This window comes from Podarcis liolepis, assembly GCF_965112155.1.
Source record: "Podarcis liolepis genome assembly, chromosome: 12".
Taxonomy (NCBI): domain Eukaryota; kingdom Metazoa; phylum Chordata; class Lepidosauria; order Squamata; family Lacertidae; genus Podarcis; species Podarcis liolepis.
In genome coordinates, this window is record NC_139563.1 from 24,736,112 (window position 1) to 24,762,890 (window position 26,779).

The window sequence follows — 26,779 nt, forward strand, 5'->3', positions numbered from 1 at the left end:
TGTCCACAGACAGCTTTCCAGGTCATGTGGCCAGCATGACTAAACAGCTTCTGGCACAACAGAACACTGTGTTGGAAACCAGAGCGCACAGAAATTCTGTTTACCTTCCTGCCACAGTGGTACCTATTTAACTACTGGCACTGGCGTGCTTTCAAACTGCTAGGTTAGCAGGAGTTGGGACAGAGCAATGGGAGCTCACCCCTTCACAGGGATTCAAACCTCCTGATTGGCAAGTCCAAGAGGCTCAGTGGTTTAGACCACAGAGCCACCCACGTCCCTACACACCTTGCAGTGGGAAACCAATGACTGGGCAATGCTAAAAACAAAAAACCCCAATCCCAACCCAGTATGGAAACCTTCAGAGTAAGAATGGAAAAGTCACTAACTCAGCTCCTTTCCATGTTCTCTTTGAATGAATCATGATATTTCCCCCTCTGGCTCATGGTAATGAGCCAAGATATGACAGGCTGCTTTCCACCATGTGACATGAGCAGGAAAGACTGGGCACTCACTTCCCCTACCCTGTCCAACCACATTCACCCAGCCTTCACCCTTGTGGGAACTTCCTGGCCATCAGACTGATGTTGAACCATGCAGGAATTTTTCCCGTACCAGGCCTAGATTGGACCAAGGTTTTATGGAGGTGGTGGGTTCTGCCCCACTGAGTGAGGTGGGAGGGCATTATTAATTTGTAAAAGTATTTATATAACACCATTCATAAAAAATTATCAAAGTGGATTACAATGACGGTACTTAAAACCACACAATTAAAGCCATATAAGAAGCTTAAAAACTTGCATCAGTTAACTATTGTGGAAAAATGTATTCTTAATCTCCTATTTAGCCTTGGCGGAATAAAAAAGTCTTCAGCAAGTGTTTAAAAGTTGAAACGGAAGGCACCTGCTGAATCTCTGTTGGTGGAGTGTTCCACCATACTGGGCTGATGACACTTAAGGCACCATTACTTGTTGTTGTCAAATAAACCTCGTCAGTTTAGGGAATGGCATGTGATGCTCCCGCAGATGGATCTCAGCGATCAAGCTGGGATATAAGGGCTCACAAGGTCCCAAATGGGTAAGTGGGATAATCTTAAGGAATTAGAAGGTAGAAAAATGCTACAAATTGAGTCCTTTGAAAAATGGCTCAAGTTACACAGGGGTGGACCTTTCAAAATGTTTTTTATTTATATAAATGTATTTTGAAACCTCTGTGAAATGCAAAAGCCATGGTGTTCACTGCAAAAAGGCAAAATTATCTTGCCTGTGAGGCGATGCTTCAACGTGAAAGACAAGTAGTGAATGAGAAGCATTGCTCTTCATTTGCTTACCGTCAGAGTGTTTACAGAGTGGGAAATAATGTTCATTGCATGTTCCTGTCTTCCAGGTGCCATCCAAATCCAGATAAACACAACCAAAATTTTGTTTTGGTTCCCCTGGAGCCCATTTTGTGAACTTCATTTTGAACTTGTCAATCCATGTATATTGTCCATCGGTCTGAAAAAATTAGCACATTAGCAAAATGCATTGAGTATACAGGTTGAGACGCAGACCATTACAATGGTGTCAAGAGTCACTGCCATCCGAAGTACAGTCTCTAGGTTTGTTCTGGTTGCACATTCTATATATAGAAGGAGAAGATGAGAGATTGTAAACAGCAAGGTCAGAGGACAGGAAATGCAAAGATACAGGCAGTGATAACGACCTTTTTAACAATGACTGTTCTCAAAAAAATCCCCAGTGACTGATAACATAGAACTCCTGGCATTGGTAAGCCACTTTACACATGTAGTATGATATAAATCCATTGTGACAATTCATCCCACAACTGATAGCATTGAATATCTTGATGTACTGCAATTCAGTGGAACATAACAGATAGTTTGGTGTCAACAAACCCTGTTCTCTGCATGTGATTCCCACTGCATGTGATATTCTGAACAGGGCTTTTTGTCCTTGTAGCATAGGACAGGAAAATCTAACTGACTCAGTATATTGGAAAGTGAATTTAATATTAATGTCCTTCACCTAGGCTTCATTTGGATTGAAATTACTTACTTTGCCAAACCTATATTAGGCATTACAAATATAGGCCATCATAAAACATCCATATATACAATTTCAAAATATATACAAATGAACAGCCATGTAAAAATATGTAACTAATGATTTTCACTGGAGTTTCTTCCTGCTAAATCGTGCCATTCATCACCCTAAGAGATACTATTGATAAAAAGTCAGCTTCCAGGTTAATATCAGACAGATAGAATCTGATATTTTCATTGTGCCATGATGTTAGACTATTCAGGAAAGGGGATGGCATGTGTTTGCATAGCTGGTTGTACAATGGACAGTAGAAAAGACTATGTTCTACTGTGTCCAGCACATTCAAAAAACATCCACAATGTCTATCATTTCTGGGGATGTTTAAATATCTGTCCTTGACAAAAGCTGAGGGGGAAAGTTTCAGTCGGGCTAACATAAAGGCCCTGTGTTGGACTGGAATTAGTAATTTTGAAATATGGGGTGCTGTTATCTGTTGTGTTTAAATCATAAAACTTGGGGGAGCAAATTTTATTTACAGCTGACTCATTTTGTTTTTCAATGTCCCTTAATCTGATTTGAATATTACAATACATATATTGGTCACTTGAATTGTACAAGAGTTCCAAGTCAATACCGATACGATTTTGCTATGTAAGAGTTTGAACCATCTGGGTTTATAAGAGTCCTTAAGTAAGTTAGAAAGCAGACTTGAAATGTTGGCTGGGTTGAACTGAATGTGTATTGTAACCTATTGTCCTACATTTTAATTGCATGCTGATTGAATGACCTGAGATAAACAAACAACTAGAAACAAATATAAGCATCCATATTAAGGCCCCTTCTAGATAAATATGTGATGTACTTACCACATTAGTATTGAGGCCAATCCACACTGGGCTTTTATACTTCAGCAGCCGCAACCAGAGGAATGAGTGGGTGAAAGGGTCTAAAATGCTAGCAAGGTTAAAGCTTTGTTGTTCACAACTTTTCTGAGCATCTTTCCATGCCATTTTGCTCTCAAAGAAGAAGTAAGTATTGTTATTGTAACGGATACGATATGCTGTTGTGGGTGTTGGAAGAACAGGAGTTTTGGGGTCTGCAAAAGGGAAATTAAAACCAATGCAGTGTTACTTTAATTTAAAGAAAAAAAATATAAAGGAGAAAAATAACTTTATAGACATGGGGCACTATCCAACTAACTTGCTCCATCAATTACGTTTTCCACTCATGCCACAGAATGCCCCTCTCTCTTCCCCCATGCGGCCTCTAAACCTATTCTGGGGGTTCCACCAACCCTCCAGTGCAAATTTGGGGAGGATTTGAGGTACATGTGGAGAGAGGGGAGGGGACAGAATCCATTGCGCAAATGGAAATACATGCGCTGACAGAGTAAGTCAGTTGGATGCTGCCCATAAGCTTGTGACAAGATGTAGGTTGGATAAGTCATTGCATGGAGGTAAAGGGATGGAATGGAATGCAGCGGCCACTCCTTTGAACTAGGATATCATATGCAGAAATGTACGTAAAGAAAAGCCACAGCTCAGTGGTAAAGATAACTCAAACGCAGAAGGTCCCAGGTTCAGTTCCTGGCACCCCCAGTTAAAAGATCTCAGGTAGCTGAGCACTGCAAGAAAGACCACCACCTGTGACCTTGAAATAGGATGCCCATAATATTTTTCTGTACGCATATTAGACAGTATACTATATCACCGGGCCAGAGGTGCAGAAAATGACCATAGCCATGCCTTGAGGTATACCTTGGCAACCTCCAAGATCCAAACTCGATGTGGCAAAAAGTGCTCTAAAACTGTTCCATGTGTCCAAAGGCCACCTTGCTATCTGGGCCACTTTAAAACCATCAAATTGGAGAACTGGAGATTACCTTCTGCAATGCCCTTTACTGAAGCACAGAGGAAACCATGAAAGCTTAATCAGGGCTTGCATGAGATTTTCTTCTAATGTAAGCAGGGGAAACAGATTAGCAGAAGTACCCACCTGTATCTGTCTGGCAAATGTAGCCTTTTTTCTCAGAACAGTGACAATGTCTCCATTTCCCCGATTCTTGAAGAGGCCTGTTTTTCATTGCGACACAATCTTCCTATGAAAGAAGGAGGAGGAGAAACAAATACTAGAAATAGTAGTGGGATATTCAGAGCATCTTTGATTTCTTCCTGAGCTATATAAATTTAATTGCAGAGAGCCACCAGGAGTAGAGTCGGGACATTTCAGATCTGTATGCTGTTGCCCCTTATGAAACCTCTTATTTATTCCCATGCACCAGGGTGATCCCACTAACCCAACAACCTATTCATTTTCCTTAACATCATCAGGCTTCCGAGTCAGGCTTGGGCTTTGGCCAGGCAAAGTGCCAGAATTGCCCTTGCCTTCCTAGCAGCTATCATAGGATCTTGTTTCCCTACCTACTAGATGTCCCTCTGCTACAATTCCTTCTTGGAACTCCTGCCTCAAGTTCAAAATACAACTTGCAGTCTGTGGTGCGTAGGGCCTGGTTTTATGGCAAAAAGTATCTGAAAAATACTGATTTTCAGTATTATATTTTTCCAATTCAGTATTGCTGGCAATTTTGCTGTTCCTGTTAACGATTAACTTACTTTTTGCTCCTCCACATTGCCTCTTTTTTCCTCACGGTATGGTTCTGACTTGAGGCCACGTACTGGAGAAGCTTGTGGGAAAGGAAGTGTTGAGGGGATGATATGGAGCAGTCTTCAAATTAACATTTGCCATATTGTGCATTCATCAAATACCTACCCTCTCTGCATCGTACTTAGATGATGGGAAGCCTTTTGCCCAGTTGGTGTAACTGACTCTGCTTCCATCTGTCCAGAGGTACATCTCTTCTGAATTGATATCATTGAATCCTATCCATGCATCCGTTGGGAAATTGTTCAACTGGGAAGTAAGGAAAGCTAAGGAAGGAAAAGGAAAAGTGGAAGGAAAAGCTGACATCTCCAAAAACTGAGACACTATTCAAAACAAAACAGCCTTGAAAAACACTCATTTTTCACTTCCTTTCATTTATTTTGGAATGAATGAAAGGAAAGGGGAATGCCTTGAAAATTAAATATATACACTATTATTATACATCATCATCATCATCATCATTATTATTATTATTATTATTATTAGAAGAAGAAGAAAACCTAGAGGACTATGAGAAATGTTAAAACCACAACTGTAAGTTTTAGATTCTGCTTGAGAGTCCAGAGAAAATTTCAGTGTTTCATAACTTCAAATATTGAGCATTATTACACACTCAGGCATCAATTGTATTTCAGATGGTATTTTGAACACAGGCAGACTCAAGCCTACATGCATATATATTTTGTTTGCACTTCTAAAGATGTGAAGGTCCTTCCGCTCCCCACAAAATGGAAAAATTGTTGAAAAACCAAAAATGGGAGGATGGGGTTTCCCACATTTCAGAAACAAATGGGGGAAGTGTCCTCCCCCCAAACACACCTGGAGAAAACTCATGGTTCCCCCCTTCCTGCTCCCGTTTCCAGGTGTCCCCATCCCTACATGAAGAAAAGAGCTTTGAAGTTTCCGTTTTTGGCTTCTTGACATTGTTGCCTTCCATTCCCAGGTCCCTGCAAACAACCGCGTTTACAAGGTTTGTGCAAACAATATTTGCCTCAGGATCTTAAAGCAGGATCAAGCCGGTGATTTGGGATCCAAGCTCACAGGCAAAGTATGGCTTGCCATTATATCTAAATGAAGTAATGGGCAGGTGACCAGGCTGCCAAAAACGTTTTTGTAGACTTTATCGTATCATTGTTGCATTATACAATTCACATTTTGTTTTGTAATCAATAGAAGATGAGTATCAGTATACAATAATACTATTACAACCTTTCATTGCATACTGAAAGAGATGGGTGTGCAGACTGATGGCACATTAGTTCCAGAAAATATAAAACTGAAGCAATATTTTGCAAGTATTACTTGTGGTTGCATCTATAGATGCAAATGTGGAATACCTTGAACCCTTTCACTAGATATGGTAGCCAGGTTTCCTCGTAAGCCTTTGCAAACTGTTCGTGCAGAATCCCAATTATTTCGGTCTTCATCTGCCAACCCAAATACTTTGTAGCACTAAAGAAATTGAAGAGAGAATGATTAAAAAATAAAGAAATCTGAGTATAATCTAGGTCTAGGTAGGATTGTCATCTTCGAACTCAGAAAACAGACATTGGCATTTAATTCTCCCTTTACTTTAAAGCTGTGTTCTTTTTTGCGCTTGAAATATGAACATTTTGAAATGCTTGCAGCTGCTTTCCTCCCCTACCCCTCAAGCTAGTGAACCAACCATAAGGGTTGGTTCAGATGTCATGCTAAGCCACTGCCGAGCACATAAATAGGACCTCTGTTCACATGCTCCATCCTTCCATTTGTAACTTTCTGGTCTCAGTCAACCATAGTTTGCCATTACTTCCAAATCAGTAAACTGGCCCCAACGAACCAGCATTAGAATCAAACTATGGCTTTATGTTACATCTGAATTAAGGGTATGTTTACATTACTGCTGGAGAAGTAAGATCTGAAAACATCCAGAAATATTTGTAAGAAGAACCTTCCCAAAACTGAATACGGAATTTGTCTTTTTAATTAAACTCTTTATTAAGCATTTTCTTTTTCAAAATAATTGGTGAAATTAAGTTAATTGTACCACAATTGTGGTTACCTTAAACTATTTGTGATAATTTATTGAACCTCATATATATAGACTCATCTTAGCTCAAGCATGCAAATACTATGTCAGCTTCAGATATTTAAGAATCCCAGCTTTTTCTCTGCTAGGCTGTTTTCCTGGACACAATAAGTCAGCAAATTAACCTCTGATTTCTTTTGTACACTGTAGCTATTACAACTCAAACTTTAGACATTGTCAAATTGGGGTGAAGACGGAAACGATGATTCATGCAGAGCCAATCTGTTGCCAACCTTGTGCTGTGAAAGGCACAACCTTCTCACATGCTTCTCTATTAACACAGAACGTAGGAAGTTGCCTTAAAAGGTAAAGGTAAAGGACCCCGGACAGTTAAGTCCAGTCGCAGATGACTCTTGGGTTGTGGTGCTCATCTTGCTTTACAGGCCAAGGGAGCTGGCGTTTGTCTGCAGACAGTTTTTCCGGGTCATGTAGTCAGCATGACTAAGCCGCTTCTGGTGCAACGGAACACTGAAACCAGAGCAGCACACGGAAGTGCCGTTTACCTTCCCGCTGGAGCGGTACCTATTTATCTACTTGCACTTTTACGTGCTTTCGAACTGCTAGGTTGGCAGGAGCTGGGACCGAGCAATGGGAGCTCACCCCTTCGTGGGGATTCGAACCACCAACCTTCTGATTAGCAAGTCCAAGAGGCTCAGTGGTTTAGACCACAGTGCCACCCACATCCCATAGGAAGTTGCCTTATAACAAGTCAAACCACTGGTCTGCCTAGTTCAGTATTGTGGCTGCTGAGGTTTCCGGGAAGATTCTTTCTCAGTCCAGCCTTGGGGACACTAGGAATTTAACTTGGGACCTCTTCCACACAAAGCATACCACTGAGCTAAAGCCCTTCCCCTGTAAATTTATATAAACAAAAACTTTGCAATTAGAGAGATAAGAAGGGGGAGGGAATTATTAATATTACAGACACAAGGCCTCTTTTTATTGTGCATTCCAGATGATTTGTGCTCATAATGCTGTAGGAACTGTGACACATGATGCTGCTTTCAAACTTTTGCAGCACTCACACTGCTTCATTTCGCATTAGCACACATCCTATTGAAATACCATATCCTTTTTCTTTTTTTACCACAAATGTCCTGCTTCATTTCTGTCCCATTTCTCTTGTTCTATTGCAACTTCCGGCAACAATAATGTGGTAGCGCTGGGGAAGCACCACAGAAACAACTGAAGCAGAATGAAGCCACCACTCCTGCACAGTTATAGTGTCCATAACATGTTGGACCATATACCCACAACACCAACCTGGAGGTGCCCCAAACAAATGATAAACAGCGCAGAATGGAAAGTACCAGAAAGATGAGATCCATGCTCATTTTGATTGTGAGCAGCTGCATAAGCAGAGCTCCATTATGATGCGGGTCTGCCAATACACATTTTGAATATACAAAAAATAAAAACAGACAAAGCCATGTGGGGCAGTATTGTACATATTTATAGCTGTTCCCCAGTGTTCCTTTGAAACAAGAACATTATAATGGTACCTTGTTTTCAAACGAAAGCCATGATTCTGGACATCCTCCTGGAACAGAAGGGGCTGTAGGAGCAACTGTTGCATTGATTGAACTGTTGTGTCTTTCACATATGAAAGGTTTGGGGTAGCCACAGTTTATATCATTCCAAAGTCCTAAACAAGAAAGAATAAGTGAACTGCCATAAAAGTTAAACCACGCATTGCATTTCGGAATACCGTTCACCCTGTACAAATAAGATGTCTTATTATTTTTCCTGGAAATTTCATGTGCACGATGTGTTGCTACAAAAATAAAATGTCGACAATCGGCAGACTACCCACCTGTCGTTCTGTAAATGACCACACAGTTTTCATCGTTGTTTGCAAAGTTGGGTTCATGCGGTGCCCAGGCTAAATACTGCACGGGGGTTCCGTCCATCCAGCTTAAAGACAAATTATTCGGTTATCTTGATTTGTTTTCAACATGGCTTAAGGTGCAAGGGAAATTCAAGGGTAATCTTTAGGGAGCGGGGAACCAATAGCAGCTTCGCAATAATGACTGCATCTTAAAAATCCAAGCTGTGGCTCTGAGAGCTGAACTAGATACAAAGGAAAAACACTGTGTTTGATGAAGATTCCTTGTCAAACAAATATAAAGCAGGATTGCGGAGTCCTGTGAAGGATGCTCAGGGGTTGGTGTGGATGTGAATCCTTCCTCTGCTTGCAACCCCTTCCCTATCTGCTTCCATCATAATTTGTATTTCAGTTCCACTAAGCAGCCCAAATATGACCTGGTTTGGAGTTTGAGGGCTGGGTGTCATCAGGATGTGATTCCATGTTAACTTCCTTTAGTCTGCCCATGAGTCAGCTTCACTGGATCAGTGGCGGACTTTGGGCTTTAATATTTCAGCGGTGCCTTGTGCAACGCCAAAATTCACCCCCCTTCCATTGTTCATCATTTTTGCTGCACCCCCTGCAGCCCCCTCTCGGCTTTGCACCCAGTGCAAGTGAATGGATCATGCTCCCCTAAATCTGCCTCTGGCTGGAACTAGAACCTTAATTCTAGTATTCTAAAAAGAGAGGGAGAAGGACTTCCCTTTACTTTTTTCCTACATCATACATCATTTTATAAACCTTGATCTTGCACCCCCTCAATTCCATGCCCTTTTCAAAACTAGAAAGCCCTGCATGTTATACAGTGGTACCTCGGATTACATATGCTTCAGGTTACATACGCTTCAGGTTACAGACTCCACTAACCCAGAAATAGTGCTTCAGGTTAAGAACTTTGCTTCAGGATGAGAACAGAAATCGTGCTCTGGTGGAGCAGCAGGAGACCCCATTAGCTAAAGTGGTGCTTCAGGTTAAGAACAGTTTCAGGTTAAGAAGGGACCTCCAGAACAAATTAAGTACTTAACCCGAGGTACCACTGTATCTGTGTTTGCACCATACATTTAAAGCACATTCAAAGCATATACCCCCTAAACACAAAACTTTCAGTTTACCACTTACACAGCTACCCTTCCCAGGATGGGGAAGAAGGTTACTTTAAATGTATACAGCATACACATTATATACATCCCCACTAAGTTGCTGCAGCCTTTTTCCAGCTCTGCAATATGTGTGCACACGCACAGAGAAGTTACAGAATATACTGTATTGGGCTTGATTCTCTATATAGTACTACAATGGTACCTCGGGTTAAGTACTTAATTCGTTCTGGAGGTCCGTTCTTAACCTGAAACTGTTCTTAACCTGAAGCACCACTTTAGCTAATGGGGCCTCCTGCTGCCGCTGCACCGCCAGAGCACGATTTCTGTTCTCATCCTGAAGCAAAGTTCTTAACCCAAGGTACTATTTCTGGGTTAGTGGAGTCTGTAACCTGAAGCGTCTGTAACCTGAGGTACCACTGTAAACATCTTTATCTAGTGTTAATAAACTGAGTCATATAATAAGCGCCAATGTTTTCTGTTTACTTACCTGACGTCTTTATCAAGGCTCAGTTTTAAGCCAATGTAGTAAGCGTTGGTCCAGTCGTTTTTTGAGATCTAAAGCATGAAGATGAAAATGCTATGTCTGAGGCAAACATTACGTTTTTATACAACAAATGGCCATTGTAAATGTAATCCCTTCAAAAACACATCGAGAATAACTAAAGTCCCTAGCTACCCAATTAACTGGGCCTTCTGAAACTTATTTAAAACACTGAAAAGAAAAGAAATTTGTTACTCCAGGTCTCCTGAACCCTGGACTGAACCCTGTAGAGGCCTCTAGGCAGTCAAAATCTCAGGGGTGGGGCTTGTAAAATACCTCCTAATATGTTTTTGATTTTTAGAGAGAAATCAAGCAAGCATCTTCACTGTTCTCTTCTCAATGCTTGCTAAAAACATTCTTGTTTAGACAAGCCTACCCCAATACATAGAAAGCTTAGGGAATTTTAATCTGTTTTAAGTATTTAAACTTTTGTATCTTTGAAAGTACAGTTGTGAATCTTTCTTGATTTTACTGTTTTATCTTTCATAAACTGTTTTGAGGTTTCTTACAAATCAAGCGGTGCATGAATCTTACAAAATAAATAAAAATACATAAATAAAATAAAATAAAGATGTTTAATTTAAATGGCAAATTGCTGTTACTCGGGGGTAACAACATGAAAGGGAACAAAAGGTATGCCAAATTTCTAAAGCCAAATTTCTAGAGCAAGTGTTTCACAAAATGAAATTTCTAAAAAGGCATAGTCTTTTATAACAAAGAATGCTTACTACTCTGAAGTATTTATTTGAGGAAATAATAAACTAGCGCCTTACATATTTTGTTAAGAATCTTCTTTCAGTGTAGCTTTCAATGACTGCAAGATCTCCAAAGTTCTTCTTGCAAAACTCACGTCCTGTTTCCATAGGAGCAGTGTAAGTGCTGAAATAATACTGCTTGTCTCCATTGATGAGCCATCCATCACTGCTATATTGAAATTCTGAGAGAGAGGTGGTATGGATTAGGGGCGCACATCGCTAACCACCCCTACCTGGGCCACTTCCTGCATCAGATCTGGGCTTTGAATAAACTTCTTAAAGCAATAGGGCACAGTAGGGTAGAGCAACGAAGGGGTGTGTAAAAATTATCTGAGTAGGTCAGATCCATAGATGCCTGCCCCATTGCATCTAGTTTTGGACTCTGAGCAACTGATGTGGGAGAAGCTGTGCTTAATAACCTTATTCCTGAAGTGCAGCTCTCAAAGAAATTGGAAACCTCCATCTGCCTGGGTGGAAATGGCAACACTCAGCTTCAATCCCTAGTTATTGACATGACATGATTTCTTCAAAGGAAGCAATGCAAACTTACTTGGTAGAGGTGGTTCTGTTGGTTCAGGCTTCGGTTCTTCTCCTGGGGGAAAAATGTGATCCACACATGCATTATCCTATTAAAACCAATAATTAAGCAATGCCTCGAAGTGATCAAGGAAGCAGGAGCCCCTGTGCTGGTGGAGTTTGGTGAAGAGGAAGTTCAACAATATCTTTTTAAAAAATATATATTCTTAGTTTTTAATTTAACTATTTGTACACATATTCCATTTGTTCTTCAAAACATGTTATCTTATTCACAAATGCAAACCAAAATAAATCAGTATTTCTTCACATGTGAGTTCCCTCCACCTCCTTGCGACTCCTTACTTCTTTCTTATCTTTTAACTGTGTTTTCCCCCCTTAGTTCACTTCTCTTACATAAAGTATACATTATCTATCTATTATTTACTTTGCAAAATTTAGTCAAAACACATCAAAGATTTTGTTTGAGAACAATGTTTTTCCAAGTACTCTTTGAAGCAGTCCCACTCCTTTTTAAACCTTTGGTTTGGCTGATTCCTGATCACTGTCATTTTTTGCTAATTCCAAATATTCACACAATTTAATTTGCTGTTCTTCCTTCATTGGTGTCCTATCCCCCTTCCAATTTTTAGCAACCAGCATTCTTGCTGCTGTTGTAGCATATAATAACACCCTCCTCTTATCAATTGGGAGAAAAATTATCCAAAGGTTATTCACTAGCAACGTAAGCAATATTTCTTTTGTCTCTGATCAATCAAGACTCAGGGCCGATTCCACTCGCTTTGCTGCCAACTGTGTTTCAACTCTGCTGACGCCTGGTATGAAGTATTTATGGCAGCTTTCACACCATAAACAGCCACAGATTTATTATTGTCCACATCTTTGGGATATGTGTGTGTGTGTGTTGAATTAATCAGAAGGCTGATTTGTTTTAAAAACATTTTTAGTATTTATTTATTTTTAAATACCGTAGTATCACAAGCAATCTTCTGGTGACGTTACAGCTTAATAAGGCAAGAAATCTTACCTTTTTTAATCTGACAAATCCAGTTGTACAAGTCCTCACAGTGTATATCATTCCAGCGCATCCGATAATTTGCATTCAACTCTCCACAGTGCTCAATTTCATTGTAGTTATTGGGCTCTCCATACTCCCAGTTTGTATATCCAAGCTGAGGAGAAATAAGTTTGTTACATTGCTTGTCTGGAAATAAAGTGGTTTCATTTTAATGAAGGGTGCCTTCACACAGCAGGTTATTGCATACTCAGCACTGATCAGGCATGCAAATTCTTTCGCAGTGTTCACACTGCCTTGTCCTCATCAAAATGCCATCTACAGCCTAGGACTCTCGTACCTATGGGACCGCCTCTCCTGGTATGCCCCACAGAGGACCTTACAGTCTGCAAATAATAACATCTTGAAGGTCCTGGGCCTCAAGGAGATTAGACTGGCCTCAACCAGGGCCAAGGACTTTTCAGCCGTGGCCCCAGCCTGGTGGAACACTCTGTCACAAGAGACCAGGGCCCTGCGGGATCTGACATCTTTCCACAGGGCCTTTGGTCAGGGTTCAGTTTGACTCCCTGAACTTGCATGAAAGTGGCCTCCCAACTTTTCGCACAAGCTCATATAAGTTCAGCACAAACAGCAGGGCCTGGTGAGCATTGAAAGTCTAGGATGATTCTAGGATGTATTTTAATTGATTGCTTGATTTTATCTTGATGTGTTACATAATTGATGTTAGCTGCTCTGAGCCTGGTTTTGGCTGGGGAGGTTGGGGTGTAAATTTTATTTTATTTATTTATTTGTTTGTTGTTATTATTGTTATTGTTATTATCTCCCCCCATTTTAATATGTATTTACAGTGCAGGGGGTTACACGACAGATGGAAATGTTAAACCAGATGAAGTAGGAAATTAATATGGGATGGCATTTTGTACAGATGATGCAATGTAAACGCTGTGCAGAACCTGCACAACATAAGCAGCACTAAGTCTGCAATAAAGTGCCATGTAAAAATGCCTATTATTATTATTATTATTATTATTATTATTATTATTATTATTACCCCACCCATCTGGCTGAGTTGCCCCAGCTCTCTGGGCATCTTCCAACACATAAAAACACAATAAAACATCAAACAATAAAAACTTTTCGATAAAGGGCTGCCTTCAGATGTCTTCCAAAAGTTGTATAGTTGTTTATCTCCTTGGCTGGATTTATACTCACTCTTTAAGCATTCTAGAATGATGTTTTTGATATCATTCTAAAACATAAATACATCCTACGCTTCCTTTTCTACAAGGTCTACCCACTTATTTCACACGGGGAGAACTCTCAGTGTCCTCTGGTGCATCAACTTAATAATGCATTGTTGATGTCTTAAAATAACATTGTATGGCTATATGATTATCATAATTATCCTTAAAAACCACAAGTATAGACGAGTCCCTTGACATCTAATGGCAGGGTGTTCTACAGGGTGGGTGCCACTACCAATAAGGCCCTCTGCCTAGTTCCCTGTAACTCCTTGCAAACCTCTCCTAATGAAACTGCCAGGAGGCCCTTGGAGCTGTATCTCAGTGTCCGCGCTGGTGGGGGATGGAGACACTCCTTTGGGCATTTAGCATTTTGCAGTATTTGGTTTCAAAACTTTATTTTTAGCATAATTTTCAGGCTCTGTATGTTCATTTGCTTTTCTTGGTTTTTGGCACGTAAGTAGTAAAATTGGAACCACAATATTTTAAAAACAGTCCAAGTCACTCACTGGAGAGCCATCGCTCCACGAAAATCCTTCAGTTGGACTTTGTAAACTTAAGCCTAGCCAGAAATGTGAAGAGCGGAATCCTTGGTCCCTAAGATATCACACAAACATAAGGAGACTTGGGTAAATAGACATGTTGCTTTATGAAATCACTTTTAAACTAACCCAACTATGTTAGCTTGTAATTGTAATGCTTAGTTTCCAACTAAGCTTCTTGGCTTGTCTTTGAAATAAGATTCACTTTATGCAGCTCAGTATTCCGCCTCAAAGACCATCTGCTTATTACAACATATGTTATTTGTCACAGAGTGTGTTGTTTGCTATTTTTCCAATAGTCAAGTCGTCTACTGGTCTTATTTCTGTCAGATCAATACATTTCCCATCTGAGGCAGAACCACAAATATTTCCCCTAGCCTGCTCTCTGCCCAAATCGAGGTGCATAATGCCCAAGATGAGTCACGTTGTTTAGGCACCTTGATGCAGAAAATCCCACAAACACAAATCTCTCCTCCTTGACTAAAATCTACAGTTATAGTTACATTGAATAACTAACAATTCACCCAATGGCACCCAAAATCAGCTGATTGGAAGGACTTCCCTCATTTGTGGATTCACACAAAACGGCACTGCACAAGGGACTAAATGGCCATTTCCATCTTCTTCTATGTAAAATCCACACCATGGATGCACTCTTCTGCCTCTTTAATAGTCATGGCTTCACCGCAAAGAATCCTGGGAACAGTAGTTTACTCCCCACAGGACTACAACCATCAGCATCCTTAGCAAACTGCATTTCCCAGGATTCTGGGGGGGGGGGGGAGCCACGACTCTTAAAGTGGTACAAGAGTGCTTTAAATGTGGGTGTGAAATAGCTATGATAACATAGATAAATCAATTTACTCACGACAAATAGCGCTGCAGTGAACGTTCCTCTTGTGAGCTACTAATGGAGACCAGCTCACCTCCCATGGCTCTACAAAAACTCTGAGAATCCGCCCACGATTTTTTATCATCACTCCTCATGAAAGCCTAATGATGATATATTATTTTACAGTTAGGCACAATAAGATCTGCACATGGCAAAAGTAAGAAACATTGCTTCATAATAAGGGAAGTTATAAATTATGTTCATTATAACAAAATAAATGTAATATAATTTAGATATTTTCAGTTCAGCTCAGCCAGTGCTTTTCTTCTAGAATAAAAATGGTGATGGAACTGTGTACCCTTAAGTACCCTCAGAAAAAGAACCACTGAGTTCAGCTAACGTATTGTTATCATCATCTCTCTTAAACCAAGTCGGATGATTGGTTCACCTAGCCTATTATTATCTATTCCAGCTGGCTGCTGCTTTCCAAGACCTCAGACAAGTCTCTTTCCCTCTAACCCTTTTTCAACAGAGAGGCTGGGGATGGAAGCTAGAACCTTGTGCATGCAGAACAGATGCTCTATCATCAAGTCATCTATGGTACTTCAGCTATATCTGGAGTGAGAAAGGAGGACCACCTGTGTTACAGAGCTAGTCCAAACTTCACTTGCAATTTCTCAGGTATTTTCCCTCCAAATTGTATCCAAGCTTTTGCTCTATACGTTCCTTAATAGCCCCATGGCAAAGTTGCCAGGCACAACCTTTCGTTAGGGAAACTACAGGTGCTGTGTATATCCGTAAATGAACACAATTGTTACAAAATGGCAATAAGCCTTCAGTGACCTCTTTCCTAAGTGCTGTATCTCTGGACTCTCCCACTGCTTGGAAAAGTGGGAAGAACATAAGGATGAGGGAACACAACATGTTTTTAACAAACGTTTCCTGTGCTAACTACAAAGACAAATAGATGTAAACAAATGGCAGTACATATTTGGTAAGATTCATTTAAAAAAAACCTTGCAATTGAATGTCATACTTTGAAGCACAAGTTCCTACTGTCACTTGGACTCCAGCCGTCAGCGCATCTGGGGGCAGCAGTTGTCGTTGGTATCGGCGGAGGAGTCACTCCATCAGCAAAGCGCTTGCAGAGGAATTTTGCCTTTGTCTCACATTTCAGAAGATCCCATAAGCCACCTGTGATTCCAGTCCTCATGGCAACACAGCCTGCTTTTCTCCCTTCGTGGGACATGAAGAGAGACACACAGGGCCATATAATTGACACAAACAAAGGAAAGGGAAAAACACATCCACTGCCAATTAGCAACTTAGATTTGTTTTAGCATAAAATCTCAAGGGCTGAAAAAAACAAATTGTACAATCAGCACAGCTTTTTTCTTGAGATCTGTGCTGGAGGGGTTGCTCAGAGGTGCCCAGCTGTGGAGATCCTGGTTTGGTGGCTCCAGTTGTGGGACTCTGCCTTTTAAGAGATTTGGCAGGCCTCATTCCTTGCAATCTTTGAGAAGTGTTTGATGTATATTGAGGGTCTTGCGTGAGCCTCTTGGATTTCAATTTAATGCGGTTTCATTGTTTTATTTTGATAGATTAAATATAGAATTATTATTATTACTGCTGTTATTCATTATTACTATTGTCATTAGCCACAATTCATGAGCCGATCCCAGGGTAGGCTACAACTATTTAAAATCCAGAATTTGTAATGCTGTAATTTTAAATATAGTTGTAAGCTACTTCGTAGAGAAAAAATTCTCAAAGAACAGGGAATGAATTTATGAAAAAAATAAATTCCTTTTTTTCTATACTGCAACAAAGCTGAGGTTTAAGCAAGGGGGTTTCAAAATTAATACATTTTCAGATCTAACCAGGTCTGCAAAAACTTAACAAAGCAACTTACTTATACCTTGAGCAAGCAGAATGGAAAGTTTAAATGGGGCAAGGTAAGTGCCAAAGAAGAAATATTTCATCATATATTTATTTGTTCTTATGTCTGTGAGCAGTTCTGTCTACAAAACAGACAGAACATTCTGTGTAATAAGGAGAGTAGTCAGAATTTTGCCTTTCTGCGGAAAATCCAGGATTTCACAGTATCTCTATAGAATTGGTCTACATACCAGGCATTTCAACATTCCAGTGGGTATATTCAACAGTTTCCCCACTGGCCCACAGGAATGTTCCTCTTTCTTGTATGTCAGAAAGACCAATCCAGAAATATTGTTCTGGCCTGAACCCAATCAGACTAGTAAAATACGCTTGTTCGTATCTGCAGAAAAGGAATAAAAGGCAAAAGTAGCATTTCATTTCTATGAAATGTTTTGTGACGAAACCCCTGCAAATGTAGCCATGAAGTAGCATGGGCTTGTATATCCATCTACTGTACAAATAAAAGTGTTGGCTCCACTGAGATGGCACATTCATCCCTATGGGAATAAAATAATGTCTTTTTCAGGAAGGAAATATTACAGCACCCAAGAAGGTTCAAGGGACCAGAGGAGGACATGTTCAGACATTGCAGAATTAATGTTCAGAAATAAGTCTGGATCCTGGGGGCATGCTCTGCCCTAAGCCTCCATATGCTAACCATCTAAGCCTACAGGGCTTGGATCCTAAATTTCCATTTGTGAATTGAAGATTTCATATTTATGGAATGGGCCTTTCCCACATATCCTTTCCCTTTGAAGCCCTCCACCCCATACCCCTTAAAAATGTTCTCCTGGGGGTTAGAGAACAGAACCGAAGGTGTTGTGGGGGCAGGGGTCCTATGGAAGAGGGAATGGGCAGAAATTACAAGAATGGAGGAGCGATTTTAAATAATAATAATAATTTATTATTTGTACCCCACCCATCTGACTGGGTTTCCCCAATCTAAGGTATGGATTCTCCAAGTTTGAAATTAAATGTTCAAGTTGTATACCAATGACTTCCTAAGTAAAACAACATAACACTATCACTTTGAGTGGATGCAGTTAAACACGCCTAAATTCCATGCTCCCACCTTCCTAACCCTTCCCTGGCATGTTCCCGCCTACCCTTCTCTTCCTGGCCTTAACAATAGCCAAGGTTTATGCTGCTACTGCTCTGAACTGTGGTTAATAGACACCACAACAACCATTTTTTATCTGTGATATAGCAGGGTGAGCAACCTCTGGCATGTGGGCTAGATACAGCTCTCTGGACCCCATCCTGCCCATACAGCCCTCCTGGTCCCCTCCCATCCATCAGTTTTTCAGAGGAGAGTAGCTGAGAGGGAAAAGAGCTGTGGTGTTGTGCAAAGGGTACAATTGCAGCTCCTTCCTCTGCAAGAAGGTCTTGCTTCAAGAATACCAGAGCACGGAGAAAATATTTCAGCAGAGACGGGTGTTCCCTGCAAATATGCCAAAAAGTCACCCATGAATTTTGCAGTTGCGTGCATGCATACGATTTTTACAATGCAATTGTGTTTTGAAGTTTTCTTTTTTCTTTTCAAAAGCCCTAAGACTTGCAGTTGAGCTTGCATTTATGCTATGTACATATTTTTGCTGGGATTACTGAATTATTTTTGACTTTTGCATATTCAGGACAGAAAAGGGGCAATGCAGTGCTTTTGCATTTTATAACCTATAAAAAAATGATGTAAAAGACGGAATGTGCAACTTGAGTGAAATTACTAATAAATCAATGCCTCTGTTTCCATGAGAAATAGCTTTGTTGCATAATATTGAGGTATGGTGTATGAATCTGGCTCCTCCCATTTTTATGTCTAGTCCCACCCACTATCGGCATGTAGCCACTGGCAGCTTTCCAACAGAATTATGTGGTCGTCCACCTGAAAGAGGTTTTTCATCCTGCCTTAAATAGAAGACGTTTTAGGGAAGAAAGAATCCTGAGATTTCTGCATGATGGCACCAGGCCTTACCTTAACAAAAATGTCATATTTTCACTTCAGACAATTATTATTATTATTATTTTAAACAAAATAATTACCTGTCTGCAACAGAAGCTAAATGAGCATTGTCCTTTATACATGTTTGATTTGCTTCTGCGAACGTTGAATATACATTTCCAATCATGTAGCAGTATAAACCATGTCTTTTCCAGCCCTGTTTGGAAGGAAGAATAATGTACTTTACAGACAGCCTGTGAGGTCAAGTGTGCATATTATAACCTTTTAAAAACTCTGTTGAAGACTGATGAAGGTTGAGCAAGGCACAAAAACAGAATGAAAGGAACAAAAACTGGGTGAGTGCAGAAAGTAATACAGCTAAAATACTTCCTTAAATGAAATAGGATATTAGGAATGTTTAATCAGTAAAAAGGCCCTTTCCTGTTGGGATATCCGTTTCATTAAGAGTCTATTGTTTTATAGAGATATTAGAAGAGAAGAAGAAGAGGAGTTTGGATTTGATATCCCGCCTTTCACTCCCCTTCAGGAGTCTCAAAGCGGCTAACATTCTCCTTTCCCTTCCTCCCCCACAACAAACACTCTGTGAGGTGAGTGGGGCTGAGAGACTTCACAGAAGTGTGACTGGCCCAAGGTCACCCAGCAGCTGCAGGTGGAGGAGTGGAGACGCGAACCCGGTTTCCCAGATTACGTGACTACCGCTCTTAACCACTACACCACACTGGCCAATTTAACTTATTATTGTATTTGCTCTGCTCCCTTGTGCAATTATGTTTGGTTCCCCCCCCCCCCCCCACTTTCTAAGCATGAATTCTGTTGAAATGATTTTTTGGTGGATCTGACAATTGTCTACTGTTGATGTTGGAAGATGGTCAGTTCCAGCTAATCAAGACTTTATTTTCCCAGATTAAGGGTTCATCCAGACTGCCTTCTGTGCAGCATTTCTAGGCACACATCTGGGATTTCCTGGTCTGTGCCTGAGAGGGTTTTGGTTTTTTGCCCCACCACTTTCCCCGGGAAAGCCCATGTTCTACCCCTGAATCAGAGCAAATAGCAACCGGGTTGAGAACTTGATTTTATTTAATTATGCCAAGCGAATAACAACTGTTTATTCCTGTGTTTTACTATTTCCCTTCCAATAAAATAGCTGAGAGAAAAAACTCTGTACAAGAGTGAAAAAGACCAAAAAAGGAGGGGGAAAGGTTAGGATCCTGACAAATGCCTGGCGCATAAAACAAGTTTACAAAATACCACTAATTCAATCTGCATTTTCCTAAATTAATGCTTCCATGGCCAAAATACAAAACTTACAGTGAAATGATTGGTTTAATTCCACCACATCGATAGATATGGTTTTGTTGGGTGTTTTTTTTTAAAAAAAGAAGGCTTATAGTTACAAAGCAAGTAAGATAAAATGGCACATAAAGACACATAACTAAAAAAAGGGGGGTAGCAGGCAGATAACATTAAGACAGTTAAAGGTCTCAGATTCCAAAAACTTCAGCCAAACAACCACCACCGTATACCAAACATTAAAAGCCTGGATGAATAAAACCATTTTTACCCTTGACAAATATCCGTAAGGCTAGAGGCCAGGAAAATGGACCTGAGCAAGCCTCAGACAGGAGGATGTTGTGCATGCTTGTTGCATGTTTGTTGTGATACGCTTTTTTAAAGATAGGCTGTTCACTTGCTATGGTTCTGCAGAGCATTTCGGAGGTGGTTGGAAGAGAACCTGAAGAGAAGGGGGAGCCTGGGGGATTTTTTTCAAATGAAAAACCACAATATACAGTAGCTACAAAGGGACGCGGGTGGCACTGTGGGTTAAACCACAGAGCCTAGGACTTGCCGATCAGAAGGTCGGCAGTTCGAATCCCTGCGACGGGGTGAGCTCCTGTTGCTCGGTCCCTGCTCCTGCCAACCTAGCAGTTCGAAAGCACGTCAAAGTGCAAGTAGATAAATAGGTACCGCTCCGGCAGGAAGGTAAATAGCATTTCTGTGTGCTGCTCTGGTTTGCCAGAAGCAGCTTAGTCATGCTGGCCACATGACCTGGAAGCTGTACGCCAGCTCCCTCGGCCAATAAAGCGAGATTCGCGCCGCAACCCCAAAGTCGGTCACAACTGGACCTAATGGTCAGGGGTCCCTTTACCTTTTTACAGTAGCTACAAGGTTTCCAGAATAACTAGTTATTATGAGCACTGAATGGTGGCAACAGCAGATGACCACCCAATTGTTAGGTAAGCAACCTGCAGAGGACACAGGAACAAGGTTTTATCCCTTGTTGCATTGTAGGTGCTGCTCATTGAATGTGAGCACAACAACCACTTGGGGGGAGTAGGCCAAAGAGCCACTGGGAATTCTGTATTGATCTACTTACTTTCTGGCAGCCTTCTTCGACTACATCTGCATCTCCCGTAGTTTCTTTTAGTGGTTTGCTTTTGCAAATGTATCCATGTTTCACATCGCAAGGTTGATCTGCCCAGAACCCTTGCTGCATTGGACAAAAGGAGTTGCTTGGATAAGATTTGTGACATATTTGTGACAGTAATATACTTGGGATAGTAGAAGCCCATCGAATGAGCCATCTGCTTTACTTTACCTTTCCTTTCATAACCACACAGTCTTCTTGTCTGTTGCTAGCATGTGTTGGCTCTCCAAGCAGCCAGTTCGTGTATGTTACAGGAGTCCCATCCGTCCATTCAAAGTACATTTGAACCTTGCGGTCATTCAGCCCAATCCACAATTCATCAGATGAGCCTAACAGGATGAGCATAGGCAAAAATGACACTCCGTTGGATGCAGATGAGCAAGGGGAAATGTAATTTCTGTACAGAATGTCTAAGGTCCAGGCATTTTGCTATTGAAGCAGTACCACGTCAGCCACTCCATACCTAAGAAGAACTATTTTCTCCAAGGCCAACCTGCTGGCAATAAATGTTACTCTGGTATTCAATAATGGGATCTCAGTTTCCTCTACCCACACATGAATTAAAATCTGCCCATTATTTAAAGCTTGCTGTTCTGAACTATTTCCTGTAAACTACTCCAGCTCTCCCCAAAAAGGAAAAGGTTTCTTTAATAGTGAAAAGGGACATTACGCCTCTTCTTTAATTAACCAAAGTGGGGGGAATGAAAAAAATGAAATGTCCTTTATGCCAGCTTTCACTAACTTGATGTGCTGGCTGGGGCTGATGGGCATTGGGAAAGCAAGCAAACTGAGAAGAAATGCAATTTGGATTTGGTGATTACCGTATTACTGTTCTTATCCTTTGAATTATTTGTTCTCTTTGGACCAAGCTTCCTATGAACATCCCATGGGATGCGAAGCAGAGCCTCTCTTACAGACTGCCAGTGTATCTGAAGAAGTGTGCATGCACACGAAAGCTCATACCAAAAACTAACTTAGTTGGTCTTTAAGGTGCTACTGGAATGAATTTTTTTATTTTGTTCCCCTATGAAAAATTTCACCGCACGCCACTGAGCAGTAGCAACAAGGAAAGGGAAATTATAAGGAAGGGGAGACAATGCTCTGGGACATGAGAATTTGCACAGAGGGATGAAGGGACACTGAATGGGCTGGATGAGAGACATGCAGAGACCGCTGATTTCCTGCAATGATCTCTCACCTTCTCTGTGCATATATCCATGCATACCCATAGATAGAGGAGCAGAGATGAAGTGGGAAACGATGGAACTGGTAGGAATCTTCCACTCATGGGCACTAGCACATCAGTCGTAGCCTGGATGGATTGCTCTTCAATGATAGTTTCCCAATATTTTTTTTTAAAAGGCTACATCCAGCAATATTCAATTGTCACCATATTGGTTTTTTTAAGAACCAGCGGCAAGTTAATAGCTAAAAGTGTGTTCATGGAGTTTCTTGCCCTTAACTGTAAGAGATGTCACCACTGAGGCTGAATCCTGAACCTGAGCCCAAACATAGCAGGTGTTTCCTTTCCACTGACCTGAATCACTAAGAACAAGATGGTGCTGCCAAGATATGTACACAGGACTTCCTCTGACTAATTCAACATTCAAGCAGAATGTAGTACACTGTTTGGTTTTTCTGGCACCTACTGTCATTATAACCTCTGCTTCATGACAGAGATATTACTTTTAAATGAGATTTTCCATTGCTCCTGGTCCTGCACTCCTGACACTTACATAATGTTTTTCCCCCGTTTGTTCCCGCAACAAGGTCTTCTCCCTCATTTTTCCACTACAGCACATCTGCATTACGCTGCAAGACACAGGATCCAGCCAGCTAGCACAGAAAGTTATGGCAGAATCCTCAACACATCACCTCTCACTGAAACAACTTTCTAGACTGGTTCTCAAACGCCTTAGTTGCCGAACAAATCAGCTCCTGAACACCACAAACCCAGAAGTAAGAGTTCCGGTTTGCGAATGTTTTTTTGAAGCCGAAAGTCTGACGTGGCTTCCGTTTGAGTGTGTCTTGGTTTCTGAATGGTTTCAGAAGTCGAACGGACTCCTGGAATGGATTAAGTTTGAGAACCAAGGTACCACTGTACATACAGTATTGACTAGTATCTACGTACTTTTTAAAAATCCCAAAGGTCTGTATTGAAATAATCCAATTTCTGCAGCAAGAAAAGATGTATTTTGTGATCTGTGCAAACTACACAAATTTTAAATTTTGTTTTGTTCTATAGTGGTACCTCTGGTTAAGTACTTAATTCGTTCCGGAGGTCTGTTCTTAACCTGAAACTGTTCTTAACCTGAAGCACCACTTTAGCTAATGGAGCCTCCCACTGCTGCCATGCCGCTGGAGCACAATTTCTGTTCTCATCCTGAAGCCAAGTTCTTAACCTGAAGCACTATTTCTGGGTTAGCGGAGTTGTAACCTGAAGCATATGTAACCTGAAGCGCATGTAACCCGAAATACCACTGTATTATTATACCCATGAAGAATGCTAACAAGTTGTTCAGGGTTTCTGATGTTCCACCACCCACTGAGCATGATATCTTATTCAGCAATCCCTTCCAGCAGGCTATCTTATACCAGGTCAGCCTGCTGGCCTATCTAGCCCAGTATTATCCTCACTGATTTGTAGCAGCTCTCCTGGATCAAATGAAGTTGTCTTCCTCAGCACCTGCTACCTTATTTTTGTTGATGACAATACCAAGCTTTGAATCTGGCACCTTTTTCAAGCAAAGTGTTTTCTCTACAGCTGAGCTAGATAGAAAAGCTTCCTCGTATTGAGTCACACCACTGGTCTACCTGGGTCTGTATTATCTGCATCGGGGGTGAGGAACCTGTGGTTCTCCAGATGTTGCTGGACTACAACTCCCATCAGTCATGCTGGCTGGGGCTGATGGGAGTTGGAGTCCAACAACATCTGGAGGATTATAGCAGCTCTGCATGGTTTCAGACAGAAGACATTGGACATCTCCATACTTGGAGATGCTGGGGTTAAGCCTGGAATGATTTGCATGCAAAGCATGGACTCTGCCACAGAGTGATGGCCCTTCACTGCCAAGCCTTCTCTCCCAGCTGTACTGCCTGCTGTGCATTTTCTGCCCTTGAACAAAATCATAGCACTGGCACAGTCCAGTCAAAGCCGTTAGTCCAGGGCTTGTCAACCTGGTCCCTACTGCTCACTAGTGGGCGTTTCAGGATTCTAGGTGGGCGGTAGGGGGTTCTATGGCACAAGCTGAATCCTCCTTCCATTGAGCACTGGAGGGAAGTAAGGAAATTTTACCGTCATGAAAGATGCATTAGTGGGCGGTAGGTATAAAAAGGTTGACTACCCCTGTGTTAGTCCTTGGAGCTTTCTGAGCCAATGCCTTATCTTTTCCCCACTGGCTTAGCATTGACATTTCATTAGGTCACTACAGATAACAACAACAACACAACAATTTATACCCTGCCAATCTGGGCGGCTCCCAACAGAATGTTAAAAACACAATAAAACATCAAACATTAAAAACTTCCCTAAACAGGGCTCCCTTCAGATGTTTTCTAAAAGTCGGGTAGTTGTTTATTTCCTTGACATCTGAAGAGAGCGCATTCCACAGGGCGGGTGCCACCACCGAGAAGGCCCTCTGCCTGGTTCCCTGTAACCTCACTTCTCACAGTGACGGAACTGCCAGAAGGCCCTCGGTGCTGGTCCTCATTGTCCAGGCTGAACGATGGGGGTGGAGATGGTCCGTCAGATATACTGGGCCGAGGCCATTTAGTGCTTTACATCTATTGTCGTACCTCAAGCAGAACAGCCTCTCCGCAGATGCATCTTAATTCCCACAAGCCTGAGAAATTGCTAGGCTGACACATATGAAATCACAGACAAAACACTAGAGAAGAAAGCTTTACCGAGTTGAAAAATGCTGCGAAATAGCCACTAAAATTCTTGATAGCGTTGTAATATTTATTAATCCTAGATGGGATGAAGCAGGTGCTAGTTATGTAAACTACTGCTGCTACACAAACATGCTAATTGATAAGATACCATGTACAAATACTCACTGTACCCAAGCTGGGAAATTGTAAAGCTGTACTCTTCAACATTGTGTATACTCGCCAGATCTCCACCTTCCTTTCTGCATGATGCTAAGGCATCATTCCACAAGGCCGCTGTTCTGTGAATCTTGTAACAGTGGCCTGCATATGATATCCATCCCTCAGGACACTTAATATTCACATTTGTTTCTGGGAAAACAACAGCCACAAACAATGATCAAGTAGGCACCTATGCACACAATGCTGTATAGATTTCACATAATGTTAGGGGCATGCACATCAGAAGGTCAGCAGTTCGAATCCCCATGACGGGGTGAGCTCCCATTGCTCTGTCCCAGCTTCTGCCAACCTAGCAGTTCAAAAGCACACCAGTGCAAGTAGATAAATAGGTACCACTGTGGCGGGAAGACAAATGACGTTTCTGTGTGTTCCGTCACAGTGTTCCGTTGCATAAGAGGTAGTTTAGTCATGCTGGCCATACGACCCAGAAAGCTGTCTGTGGACAAATGCTGTCTTCCTTGGCCTAAAGTGAGATGAGCACCGCACCCCATAGTTGCCTTTGATTGAACTTAACCATCCAGGAGTCATTTACCTTCTTTTGCCTTACATACACACACCTTTTCCTCATCACTTAAGCCCCATCTTCCTCCAAAGATTTCCTTTTAGTCCCCAATCCAGCACACACACGATATTGGTGATCTAAGCCTCCTTCACAAGTTTGCAAGCCATCATAAATTAAGTCTGTTTCTTGCACATGCTCTATTGATAAACAGGTGCATCAGCAGGGAAACTCTGCTAAACAAGCTCCCCACTTTAATAAATATAATGATTGTGTCGCTAAAGGGAGCGGGGAAATCTTTTAAATAACGTAGAAATGCATTTAGGAAACACCTGGGCATGTTTGCGTAGAATGCTGAAAGGGAATGGGAGGAAACTGTGACAACGCTTGGCGTAGCACACAGGGATATTTATCAGAATGTGCTTTTAAGAGCAAAGTGGTGTTTTCCTGTCTCTCAGTGTCAGCGTCTCTGTTACAGATAACGGAATTTGCTGCCATAGCTGTCTAGAATCTGGATGCTTCCTTCTCACACTGAAATGTAAATACAATGCTTTAAATTCAAACTTCTGATGCCGAGGACATACACGTTCTTACATTTCAGGTGGGCTCTACCATAAAGGGGCCCAGAATTGACTCGTCAACAGCAGAC

General features: G+C 41.3%; 1 protein-coding gene across 1 annotated transcript in view; it reads right to left on the minus strand.

The window, feature by feature from the left end:
* Positions 1–26,779, minus strand: part of LOC310689626 (macrophage mannose receptor 1-like) — a 47,579-nt gene that overhangs the window by 7,669 nt on the left and 13,131 nt on the right. The window contains exons 7-25 of the mRNA XM_083467364.1: positions 25,578–25,760; positions 21,690–21,847; positions 21,468–21,581; positions 19,174–19,289; positions 17,325–17,473; positions 16,232–16,431; positions 15,232–15,356; positions 14,331–14,418; positions 12,593–12,737; positions 11,582–11,623; positions 11,050–11,213; positions 10,223–10,290; positions 8,585–8,685; positions 8,274–8,416; positions 6,041–6,155; positions 4,812–4,969; positions 4,038–4,140; positions 2,909–3,138; positions 1,328–1,493 (exon numbers count right to left, since the gene is read on the minus strand). Coding sequence (XP_083323490.1) covers positions 1,328–1,493; positions 2,909–3,138; positions 4,038–4,140; positions 4,812–4,969; positions 6,041–6,155; positions 8,274–8,416; positions 8,585–8,685; positions 10,223–10,290; positions 11,050–11,213; positions 11,582–11,623; positions 12,593–12,737; positions 14,331–14,418; positions 15,232–15,356; positions 16,232–16,431; positions 17,325–17,473; positions 19,174–19,289; positions 21,468–21,581; positions 21,690–21,847; positions 25,578–25,760 — 2,568 coding nt within the window. The remainder of the gene's footprint in view (positions 1–1,327; positions 1,494–2,908; positions 3,139–4,037; positions 4,141–4,811; positions 4,970–6,040; positions 6,156–8,273; positions 8,417–8,584; positions 8,686–10,222; positions 10,291–11,049; positions 11,214–11,581; positions 11,624–12,592; positions 12,738–14,330; positions 14,419–15,231; positions 15,357–16,231; positions 16,432–17,324; positions 17,474–19,173; positions 19,290–21,467; positions 21,582–21,689; positions 21,848–25,577; positions 25,761–26,779) is intronic.